Source organism: Liolophura sinensis, chromosome 7, assembly GCF_032854445.1.
Source record: "Liolophura sinensis isolate JHLJ2023 chromosome 7, CUHK_Ljap_v2, whole genome shotgun sequence".
NCBI classification, from domain to species: Eukaryota; Metazoa; Mollusca; class Polyplacophora; order Chitonida; family Chitonidae; genus Liolophura; species Liolophura sinensis.
In genome coordinates this window covers 7,244,008-7,257,275 of record NC_088301.1, presented here as the reverse complement: position 1 = coordinate 7,257,275, position 13,268 = coordinate 7,244,008, and the positions used below count along the sequence as shown (strand labels likewise).

At 41.5% G+C, this 13,268-nt stretch overlaps 1 protein-coding gene across 1 annotated transcript; it reads left to right on the top strand.

The window, feature by feature from the left end:
• Nucleotides 1-81: 81 nt before the first annotated feature.
• LOC135471729 (uncharacterized) lies at nucleotides 82-10,558 on the top strand. Its single transcript, XM_064751052.1, is given in 5 exon segments — nucleotides 82-416; nucleotides 7,506-7,644; nucleotides 7,700-7,795; nucleotides 9,294-9,549; nucleotides 9,552-10,558. Coding segments are annotated over 4 exon segments (546 nt in total). The 5' UTR covers nucleotides 82-416; nucleotides 7,506-7,515; the 3' UTR covers nucleotides 9,617-10,558.
• Nucleotides 10,559-13,268: the final 2,710 nt, after the last annotated feature.

Below are 13,268 nucleotides of genomic sequence, written 5' to 3'. Positions count from 1 at the left end.
TTACCGTATTTTTGTTTTAATAAGGCAACGTGGAATTTTGTATCACTTTAAGTTAATGTAAGATCTTATAATATAGAAACTTTAAGACTACAAAATACCACAGTAAAACAATAGCAGCGACTTGGTTTACTCAGTACTGTTACTCTGTTCACAACCAAGCTATAAATGGTCGTCTGAGTTACGTACAATATACATAACTGATCTTAACGTTGGAAAAAGTTTAATACGGGGAGTTGTCCACGCCACGGGGCCTGTGGCATTCCGGAGCTACCAGGAAACGCGTCTGTTGGCACACACTTGTTCGTCGGAGTTTAGATATGTGTACACCTGCATGTAATTAGTCTATTACATCAAAAGAAACCATATAACAAGTGCAGAGAATAAAGGCGGTAATTCCAGGAGAGACCAGTGTTCAGGTATGAAAAGCTCAATTTTGTTTTTTGTACCGGTATTTGTTTAACACGTGTGTGTTTTACCTTATTTCCAAGGACAACTTTTCATGTAGCTCAAACGTATACGCCCCCTAATATCATGGCTTACATGCAGAATCAGAGCCGCGTCTCCCTTACCTGTGACTACCGTTACACAATACTACTCGCGCCCCTTACCTGTCTCTCTGCATGCTGTCTCTACCATTACACAATTCTGCCAGGGTCCTTATATGTCACTACCCTTACCAGATACTACTGGTGTCCCTTACCTGTCACTACCGTTACACAATACAGCGGGTATGCCTCACCTGTGGCTACAGTTGCACAATACGGCTGGTGTGCTTTACCTGTTTCTACCGTTACACAATACTACTGGAGTGCTTTACCTGTGGCTACCGTTACACAATACTACTGGATGCTTTACCTGTGTCTACCGTTACACAAACTACTGGAGTGCTTTAACTGTGGCTATCGTTACACAATACTACAGGAGTGCTTTACCTGTGTCTACCGTTACACAATACTACTCGAGTGCTTTAACTGTGGCTACCGTTACACAATACTACTGGAGTGCTTTACCTGTGGCTACCGTTACACAATACTACTGGAGTGCTTTAACTGTGTCTACCGTTACACAATACTACAGGAGTGCTTTAACTGTGGCTACCGTTACACAATACTAATGATGTTCCTTACCAGTTACACAATACTTCTGGAGTGCCTTACCTGTGACTATCGCCACACTATACTCCGGGTGTGCCATACCATGACTACCTTCTCACAACACTACCGACGTCCCATACCTGTGACTTACACAATATTAAAGGGTCGTTCAGCTGTGACTACCTTTACACAACGTTTGTGGCGTCCCATACCTATCACTTGCACAATAATACTGACATTCCTTACATGTGATTACCGTTACACAATACTAGTTGTGTGCCTTACCTGTGACTACCGTTACACAATACTACTGGAGTGCCTTACCTGTGACTACCGTTACACAATACTAGTGGTGTGCCTTACCTGTTACTACTGTTACACAATACTACTGGAGTGCCTTACCTGTGACTACCGTTACATAATACTACAGGCGCCCCTTACCTGTGACTACCGTTACACAGTACTATCGGCGTGCCACACCTGCCACTACAGTTACACAATGCTCTTATCTGTCGCAATATAAATAAGTTTACACAACGACATTTATTTCAATGGACTGTTCGATGTCCGACATCAGCGACTCTCCTTTATGGGCACAAAGACGGCATCTCCCAATGACTTTGGTTCCCAACACAACTGCCTGAGAACCCGACTGCTGAGAACTAAAAGTACTTTTACGGCTAATTAAAGGATTAGTGTCCAAATTTAGGTACTGGTCCTAACTGTCAAGATTATAACCTGTTTAAACAGTATGTAACCGGCTTCTGAGAAACATAATAATGACTTCAAATCCACACAAAAAATAGACTTATTGTACAGCTGAGCGGGTGACGTTAGATATGGCCAACCCAAGTCTAGCTGGCCTAAATGACCTGGGAATTCGTATCAAAACGATATTTTCGAGATGGATTCTAGCTACACAGAAGCAAATATACTGACATATCCACTATAATGGACAACGTTGAAGTTCCTATGTATCACATTGACATCTCTGGCCAGACTTCAGATTCCCATTTTTCAGACGTTGAATTTGATCTTTGTCCAGACATTTCCAACCGCAATACGGACTAGTAAGCTATAGCTTTATCCTATGTCACACTATACATGTCGTGTGTTTATCTTAATGTTTAATATTTATTTACTTCTCTTTCCCTCTGTCCGCTTCACAACAAATATCATTCTTTTCCCCCCAGTGATTTTAAAATTCATACATGCAGGCGATGACAACGGCACGTGATTGTCTGCATTCCGAAAAGCCTATGTCAATACGGGCTTATAGTCGTGTATAGTATAAATATATGCACACGAACGATGTGGACGTCGGTGTTACTATCTATCAGTTTTCAGTTCTGTTAAAAGTATTATACAACTACTATGTGCAGGTGCCCTTGTGGAAATTCAACACTATTCCTCTCGCAGAACACGGCTGTGTTTGGTGGGTACAAAATCCTTCTGTCTTGTGCTGTCAATCCCCGCCTTCCCAGGGGCCATATCGACTGGAAACTTGAAAAAACAAACTGGCTCCAGGGCTCTTGGACGACCTGCCTTTACAACCGTATGCAGAAGACTAAATCATTAAGTGGATAAATTCGATATGGCTGTTGTCGTTGTTGTAACTTTTTTTTAACCCTGTTCTAAATAGGGATGCTCTATAACTTGTAAAGATTGGACTTATATGACGTAATTCGGTGGAGACTACCGAGTATTGGCGGAAAATGCATAAAACCGGCCTCATTATGTGATGATTTTAAATGTCATATTACTTCGATTAATGTGCCTTTTTCAATATTTTTTTCACTCAGTTTAACAATGTGTACAGGGGTAGCTAATTAAGAATAACTAACCAATCTGGACACTAATCATTTCAAAAAGCTATGACTGGCCCTGAATGCACATGCCCGGCATTTTTCTCGCTGCGGGACAAGTGTACCCAAGTGGCAGATCAGCATTTACGTTAAGGCATTGTGACCCACATCAGTCAAACAATCATTTTCGGCCAATTCCATGCATTTGAATATATCTTTGTGGCACCTGAAACTTCACTTGGACTCAAGCATAACTTCATGTCATAACTTTAGAGAAAATACACATAAGAATGTAGAGATGAGTTGAATGCCGGCCTGTAGTCCAAGGTTTGTAGTAATGTTATAGTAATGACAGGGTGCTGTGATGTCAAACTTTAACATGTAAGTAAATGAACAGTTGTGGACTGTGGCCATGCGCATTGTTTTTCTCGTGTATGACTTCTTCTGCCCATGCGTTCTGATGCACAACTGAGAGGAGGTGTGTATTGCCCACTCTTTTGCCATAACGATACCTTAAGAGTAAATCGATGTAAAAACGGCCAATGAAAATGTGGGTATGGCATCACGATACGAGATCTGTTAAGCGGCAATGTTCGAACAAATTGTGAAGGGTGCTTAATCAGTTATATTGATTAAATTATGACCACAACCAACTATAATACTTGCCACTGGCCATGTTCACATAGACTGCCTGCAAATGCGCACAGCAGGAGGAGAATTTTGCTTATGACAGATGCAGTCATAAGTCTAGTACTGCCTTCGGGTTTTCGTCCACTCTGTTGGGTTCTTAAAATTTTGTCTTTCCTTCTTATATTTTTCGCTTTTTTTCTACCCAAATTTCAACGACTGCATTTAGGGCAGGCATTAACCAAAATGTACGATCCAGTTGCATGCGTGGAGAACTTACAGTGGCGTGTGGAAGAAACTAGACGGGGTGAATTGTGGAGAACGGACAGCGCATTGAGGAAACTAAAACCGCGTGAATGTGTGGAAAAAGGACACCGAATGAAGGAAACTATAGACGGCGTGAATGTATGGAGAACTAACAGTGGCGTATTCAAGAAACTAGACGGCGTGAATGTATGGAGAACAGACAGCCAATGAAGGAAACTATAGACGGCGTGGATGTGTGGAGAACTTACAGTGGCGTGTGGGAAAAATAGACGGCGTGAATGTGCGGAGAACGGACAACGTGTGGAGGAAACAATATACGGCGTGAATGTGTAGAGAACGGACAGCGCGTTGAGGAAACTGTATACGGCATGAATCAGTAGAAAACTTCCAACGTGTGGGGGAAACTAGACGGCGTGAACGTGTAGAGAACTTACAGTGGCGTGTGGAGGAAAATAGACGGCGTGAATGTGTGGAGAACGGACAACGTGTGGATGAAAGAATACACAGCGCGGATGTGTGGAGAACGGACAGCGCATTGAGGAAACTGTATACGGCATGAGTCAGTAGAAAACTTCCAACGTGTGGGGGAAACTAGACGGCGTGAACGTGTGGAGAACTTACAGTGGCGTGTGGAGGAAAATAGATGGCGTGAATGTGTGGAGAACGCACAGCGCGTTGAGGAAACTGTATACGACGTGAATGTGAGGAGAAACGCAGACGGAAACACAATGAGACATGGACACACACACACACACACACACACACATACACACACACACACATATGTATATATAATCTTGATACGATGCCCATTCTGTCACACCAAAATTCCCCTATAACTATGTATGCCTACATTTCCCTCCAGATGCATTAATGGCATCCACCACACAAGCGTTTTGGCTAGGCCGTTGAATACCGTAAGGCTCCACGTATTCCGGGGTATGCTGTATCTATGCTATTGAAAGATATCGATCGGTGTTTTGGTAGCGGAAAGGAGGAGGAGAGAGGCCAAGGAAGTGAGGAATTGCCTTGCAACAAGACGTCATAAACTGGTGGCTACACGGAGTTGCTCCTATAAACAATGGTACGCTCTCTGTACAGGGTATTCCCAGACTGAGTAGTGGGGAGTCCTCTGTGAACAGACGTACACTGGTATGTGTATCCGACAATAGGCTTGGGCAAGATGAACCACAGTTACATACAGGTTCTGATGGGAAGCTTCGCCTGGAAGATTGTTACATCATCGTAGGTATACGCGTGTGTATTGCGAGACGGACATCACAGTAAGGCAGTCCGTAGCTCGCCATTAGCCAACAGTATAGTGCCATTTCGCATGCAATATCCCAGTATGATCTCCAAAAAGACATCTATATTGAGCTCTTCCAATGTATATAGACAGTATATGGGCAGTCGCTACAGCAAAAAGCGAATACAAGCTTGTAATTATTTACTTGATTGGAGTTTTACGCCGCACTCAAGAATGTTCACTTATACGACAGCAGCTAGCATTATGTGGGGAGGAAATTGGACAGAGCGGAAAACCATGACCATCCCTAGTTTGCTGACAGATCGGAGAGGATGCTAGCATGAGCTGACTTACGAATTTTTATTTTGATTGCCTCCAGTAAGCTGACATGTTACTCACCCAAGGATATCCCATCAATTAAACGCGTTCACTGCAAGTTTACAATTCTGAAGTGAGTATAACACTTGTGTTGGTCAATATAGACATAGTTTTTAGGACATCTTCGATTTGTATCAAAGTTTTCATAACTGTATCTAATTCTTTTTAACCCAGGGCCTCCGTGGTTGAGAGGTTAGCAAGCCAGCACTGCGTAATGACCTATGCGGTCGCTATGAGTCCAAGTCCAGCTCATGCTAGCTTCCTCTCCGCCGTAAGTGGGAAGGTCTGTAAGAAACCTGCGGATGGTCGTGGTTTTCCCCAGAATTCAGCCCGGTTTTTTTCCACACGGTTTCCTTCCTCCATAATGCTGGCCGCCATTGTATGTCAACTATTTTTGAGTACGGCGTAAAACACCAATCAAGTCAAATCAAAAAAAAAAAAAAATCGGTTTAACCCGGGTCTAGAGCTGTATAAATACCCACGGTGTATTAGGCTTTGTTAACAGTTGAAATGAAAGCTCGAAAGAGATACCGATATTTGTATTCGACCTGGAAATTATCCACGGACCAAAAATGATTTGGATTGCGGAGAATATCGACTGTCTACCATTACTGATTATTTCTTCTGTTTTACGTATTACCAGCCTTATTTCATGTACCTTTGGGACCCAATGTTTAAGGTTTTCTTGGAAATGGGTCTTGCTACTATCAACTTGGAAACGCTCCGTGTGTTGTGTGACAATTTCAATCAACGTCACAAGTTTTACTCCAAAAACTAGTGTGTCAAGGTTATTCCATCAAACCACCTGTACAGTTGCAATCAAAGCGCATCTGAGATACATATTTTGTTATCGACAACTGATATTCTAGCATGGTACAAGATTTAAGCACTGATTTCACTCAGTCGCCTAGACCATACCTTGCGTCTTTCCTGCATCAATGAAAACTGTTGACCGCTTCTCTTTGTATAATTCTGTCTTATTTTCCTACTTTATATACTTTCTTAGTTCTTTGGTTATTTGTGTTAAACGTCGTTTGGAATTGACCTTGCGATCAGTGACCCGCAACGTCCTTTTTGGTTGACAGCTGGTATACGAATGTCTGTTTCGGCGCATAAATCCTTCTATGATTTAAGAGTGACACACGAACGTAGCCTACGCTTAGACTGGTATATATACCTTTTGTATTAGCAAAACAGAAGACTACAGCATGGAGAGTAACACCAGAGAAGCAAAAACTGTGTGAAAGTTGACAAATGGTCAGAAATAAACGATGAAATGGCTTAACTGGAATTATAAGCAGCTATATGGTATTCCTGAGTAAACAACGAAGAGCAAATGTACGAGTTTCTACAGTATTATTGTTATATTTGGGGTTGCACTTTCTGCCGGGTATAGTATAGATTCTAGTGCTAGCTTCCTCTCCGGACGTAAGGGAGAAGATCTGCCAGTAACCTGCAGATGGTATTGGGTTTTCCCCGGGCTCTGTCCGGTTTCCTCCCACCATAATATGAACTGATCACTAACGTACTTCATGACGGTGACGCAAAAAGTACATTTCATTTGTCGTTGTACCTACAGTCCACGAGGTGAATCCTCCTATATACATGTATACATTACAATTCACGAACAGTCTTATCTTATTTTGTGATTTGTACTTACACTACGCTAAATTACCCAAATGACCCAAAATCTGTACATCTATAATGATCATTGATAACCACAGCATAATTACTTATGAACTTCCGCAAAAAGCAGACGTGCTGTGCCAAGGCTAAACCTACAGGGTCTGTAGGGTTGTGATTTTACCATGTGCACATACTGAGCGCTTTGGTACAAGAGGCTTTCATTGTAGTAATGTTTTATTATTTTTTTTTTTTTTTGTTTTTGACATGAACAAATCGTGAGGGGCAGGATACGAACATCATTCTTCAATGAATATATAGGTTTCATCTAAGGCAATCTAGACCATGCATCAACCGGCTTTGTTTTAATCCCCCTTTGAATTTTAATTGTACCAGCTTTAATTATTTGCTTTGATTTCGGTATTTGCTGAATACAGTGTTTTTTTCCTTGTTTTATTTTTGTAGCTGAAGTTACATGAATGACAGCGACCGGCCCCGCACTATGGAGAGAGGGACGGTCCCTTTGCGTCACTCGTCCTCCGTCCCATTCATGGTGCGCTTACCCCGACGGTACGAGGTCTATCAACAACAGCCCCTGAGGAGGGCGATCCAGTTTGCAAGCAGATCCCCGGGGTAGAGATGGAGACCACGTGGAACAGAGACGATCCAGTTTACAGCTGAATCCGGTGAGCGATGACGACAACGTCAGAGTCCATGACCTCAACATGGCTATACAGTGGCTGACACAGGAGCTGGTGAGTCAGAAAGACGCAAAGTTTTGCCGCAGTAACAAAAAACAAAGGGTGACAGAAAAGCAAAGGTTTGACGCAGTGGTTAAAATAGGAGCTAATGAGTTAGAAAGAAGCAAAACTTTAACTCAGTAGCTATAACAAAGGAATTAGTTCGTGGGTGACAAAAACGCAAAGGTTGCCACCGTGGCTAACACAGGAGCTGGTGAGTTAGCAAGAAGCAAAGCTTTAACTCAGTAGCGATAACAAAGGGGCGAGATCATAGGTTAAAGAAAGAAGCAAAGGTTTGTCACAGTTGCTAACAGCGGTGCTGGTGAGTCAGTAGCTATAACAAAGGGGTGAGATCATGGGTTAAAGAAAGAAGCAAAGGTTTTGGTCACAGTTGCTAACACCGGTGCTGGTGAGTCAGTAGCTATAACAAAGGGGTGAGATCATGGTTAAAGAAAGAAGCAAAGGTTTGTCACAGTTGCTAACACCGGTGCTGGTGAGTCAGTAGCTATTAACAAAGGGTTGAGATCATGGGTTAAAGAAAGAAGCAAAGGTATGCCACAGTTGCTGACAGAGGTGCTGATGAGTTAGCAAGAAGCAAAGTTTTGCCTCAGTAGCTATAACAAAGGGGTGAGATCATGGGTTTAAAAAAAGAAGCAAAGGTTTACCACAATTGCTGACAGAGGTGCTGGTGAGTTGGCAAAAAGCGAAGCTTTGCCTTAGTAGCTAAAATAGGAGTAAGCTAATGGGTAACAAACAGCAATTATTTGCCACAGTGGCTGACACAGGCACTGGTGAGTTAGCAAACAGCATAGCTTTGCCCTAGTAGCTAACAAAAGAGTCAGCTCATGGGTGACTGTGGCAAAACGCAAAGGTTTGCCACAGTGGTTGACACGGGAGCTAGTGTCGAGTTAGCAAGAAGCAAAGCCTTGCCTTAGTTTGTAACAAAGGAGTCAGGCCATAGGTGACAAAAAGCAAAGGTTTGCCTCAGTAGGTAACAAATGAGTCAGGCCATGGGTGACAAAAAGCAAAGGATTGCCAGGTTACAGCTTAACTGGAACTACACAGTTACTGCTTTGTGCAGGTTGGTTCGCTTTTGCGGTAATAATGAATGATACATTTCGGTCCTTGTTCTTACTCTATCCTATTAAATTCAGTTGTCATCAGATTGTTTTTACTGAAATGTTAACAACGATATTATTCTTTTAAATAAATGAAAGGCACTACGCTTTATCGTTGAAATTGAAATATCAGTGTATGCTGTACGTTGTTAAAAGCTAAATGAGTCAGTATTCAAGAAAGTATTACGTACTGAACAGTTCTTTTGCCGGCTTCTTTTAGCGTCCATACTGGCACAATTGAGCTATTTCAACCAATGTTAATATTACTCCAATATGGCTGACTAACTAATTTCCTACTTTGTAGATGATTATATTGAAATATTTGGTATGTATGACATGCAACAAAATTCCTTGTCTCTCATAGTAAGCTATTAACTATACCTATTGCCTTTCAGATATTTATACGTCAACATGACGTGTTGCTAAGACGTCTGTTTCACCAGATCAGGAGGACTTTGACAAATCTAACGAGAAGCAAGGATTTAAGCAGTTCCTCTGACAAAACATCTACGGACTGTTCCGGAGAAAGCCCAGACTTTGACGATGACGATTCCCCGATTAGGACGTGTCTGTTACGATCCGCTTCCAGCAACACGCTCTACGATTCGGATGACTCGGATGATTCCGATGAGTTCCGTAATCGCTCGTGTTCTTCCGTGACTCACGAGAAATGGCCGCAGCAGCTAGAAGGAGAGGGAGTAAGGACTTGTATGTCTGATATTATGTAAATTAGCTCAAACAGGATGATAACCACTGAGGATATATATCCGTCGCAACTATGCATAATGTGGGGGTCAAGAGAAGAAAGATATGTATATACGTACAGTTATGGTGTGCCAATTTTTCAGTATAGTCTTATATAGTACAGCACAGTCTCGTTTATGACGACCCATACATATCCTATGCATTAGCTAACAATAAAGAAAAAAAATATACTATAGTACCTTATGACAGTTATAGATAATCAGGTATAAGGAAATTAGGGGAGAACGAGGGAGGTGCTAGGGTAGCTATGTAAAGCTTAACACAACTCGAGTCCTAAGCGCTCATGTGTGCGAAATGACGGCGTGACATGGCTGGAATTGTACTCCAATCTTTGCGTGTATGCGGTCAAGTTAATGTCGTAAAAACTATCCGAGACTGGGGCAAACGCCATGTGACCAGCTGAGTTGAGTTGCGTGACTCTAGTGTATGCCGAGCTTAAGACTACCACTCAGCCTACCGTGCTGGACATACAACTCGAACACCAGGTGTTCTGGGGCCAAATGTCTTTTCAGTTTATCCATTAGTGTGTTGAGTTTTGCGTGGTATGTATTAATAAACTGTGTTATTTCCTGAACAATCTGAAAAAGATTCATTCGAAATCTCTCAGAACGCCTCTCCGGCAATTTAAGGGTGTAGAACTTCCGGTGTCAAGGTGACCACTTGATCCCCACCTGTTGGAGGATCCCTAGCTGCATCATTCGTCTAAAGCAACGCCTCGCTGAAGACCATATACAGGCACCTGGCTAATAAGGTCGACCGTTGGTGTCCGCTTCCCAATGGCTCGGCTGTGATTTATGTCAGGATCTCTAATATAGAAGTAAACACAACAGTTTTTAAATTGAATTGTTCAATTTAACCAAAATTGTTGGGCTGGGATGGAGTAACCAAATCCCCTCCCCCCCTCTCCCCCACCATCCGCGCCTAACAATCATCAATTGCTTCTGCCTGCCCTGAGATAATACCATTATACTATAGATGTAATAAGCGCACAGATGTCAATTAGCTCAACCAACAGTGTTCTCGGGGGTAATATGTCAGCATGTCGGCTATTATTGTAGACATGATAACCGGAATCGAATTTGTTTATGTCAGATGAGAAATGAATAAAAACCATTAACAATGTTGGTATTTGAGATTCCCATGACTATATGCAGTGTATCCTTTCATGGAACATGAGGAAATATGCAAGCTTTTTTTTTTTCAAATCATGGAAAAAAGTTACTTCATAGCCTGAGTAGCAAGTAATGTGGTGTTGAATCGAAGGGTGAAGGCCTATGCCGAAAGTCCACTTACACAAGTACAGGTTCCAATCCAGTTTTCACTCGTTCGGGCAAAGATCTGAGTCAGGAAGTTTGACAGACACCTGGACAGAAGTTGTGGTTGTCCCCCGGGATCTAGCAATACTGGTACCAAATAAACAGAGACACAGGGAGACAGATGGACAAAGCGAGTGAGTGCTTGGGGTTTAACGTCGTACTCACAATTTTTCTGTCATATGACGACGAAGGAATCCTTATGGTGTGTGTAATGTGCCTCCTTGTCGCAGGACGGATTCCCATCGCTCTTTTATGTAGTGCTGCTTCCACTTGGACGACTTACCAAAGGCAAGTAAGCCGCCCCCGCCCAAGCCATTATACTGATACGGGTCAACCAGTTGTTGCACTATCCCCTTCGTGCTGAACACAAGCGAGGAAGTTACAACTTTTTTAAAGTCTTAGGTGTGACTCGACCCAGGATTGATCCTGGATCTACCGCTCCCGAAGCGGACGCTCTACCAACTGTGCTATCGGGGCGGTCAGATGGACAGAGAGACAGATTGATAAACAAATAGAGAGTAAGATGGACACACAGACAGTCCCTTTCTTCTGTATAAAGCAACCGCCCTCGCTGAAGACCACACTAATGATGTCGCATGTTCGTATCTACTTCTCTCAAGCAAATATAAGTAAACAAGACAGTTTTAAATTTGTTAATTTCTTTTTTCATGTTGTTCATTTTAACCAGAATTATTCACTGAGAGAAAAGCTTGGGTCAAATGAATCAAAAATATGCAATTATTTAGTTTCACAATTGAGCTAATTCAGAAAAGTGGGTGAGTTTTCATGACTCACTTGATCTGGTCATATGACTCAGTTTTCGGAGTTGAATTAGCTGAATTATAAAACTCAGATTTTTGAGTCAAACCCACCAAAACTTTTCTCTCACATGGAGTTCCAAATCAAACAAGTTAAAACGAAACTTGAATCGTTTCTTTTGGACGACAGTATAATATATACGGTACAATAGTCAACAAGTGTTGAAGTTTTTTATTAACTGGAAATTTCTCAATGCATTCTTTGTCGGTATAATAATGGATCAATGAGAAAATGTTACAGAACGTTGGAGGTCACATTTCCAGTGTGTTTCAGTTATACCATAACTATAATATGACTTTTTTGAATTTTCGTTACACCGTAAATCAGATTTTCATCTGAGCATCAGACGTTTTAACATGAGTCAGTTTTCATTTAAGCTCGATGTAGTCCTCAAGAATCTTTCACCTACATAGCGCCAGTTAATGTAATGGGTGGGTTTATTTATTTTATTGATGTTTTACGCCGAATTCAAGAATATTTCACTTCTACGACGGCGGCCAACATTATCACGTAATTGTATGTTCAATCCAGACACCCGCCAATAAATCTGCTAAATTCGCAGAGTAGAAAATTGTCTTTAAAATCAACATCCTAAATCAAAAATCACTGGGGAAAAAATCAGATATTCATTAAAATAGTTTATTATTCTCCAACACAGAAAAACACTTCGATAAAAGTTGGCTGGTGGCTAGTTTCAGATGTAATACAATTAAATGAAGGATTATAGAAAACAGCGGCCATTCTGAAAAAGATACATGAATGTAGCCAAAGTCGTTTAAGAGAATGCATACATTATATATTTGAGACGACGACGAAGATGACCTAGACACCAGTGACGTGGATATGTCTTTTCTTTGAATGCTCTAATCCGATATAAGAAGGATCATGAAGCTATAACAATGTAGTTACCAAAATTAAATAGTCCACATTAAAATTCTTGAATTATCGAAAACTAAATCAAAGTGATAACAACAGGTCCCAGGGAAGAGTATGCTACCATTCTGTCCCAAAGGCTCGTAGCGTCACAGCTACCGTACTTGTCCTAAACACTTGTCCAAAAGAGGAAAATAAAGGTCATGAAATATTACTGGCTGAAACTTAAACATTCCCTGGTATCATTCCACCTCCCAAATACAACTGAAAACGTCCAAATGTTTCAGGTCAATAGACCTCTCAGGCTAAGGCAAAATGAGGAGAAAGCCATGGTCGAAATTTTAGGTATGGGCGAAGTACTGAAATATTTACAGATGTGTAGAGAAAACCTTTTAGTTGTATGCTTCCTATGCAACATTGTTTTATTGCGCGAAAACAAATACACATTTGGCAATATCTGTTTGTTCACATGGTCTGTTTTACATAAAGTTACATTTTAGTTTTGAAACAGTATGACACGTAAAAATCTTGCATTTCTGTTTCACTGAGTTAGAATAATAACACTAAAACTTCGCCCATTCTTAGAAAAGGTGTTTT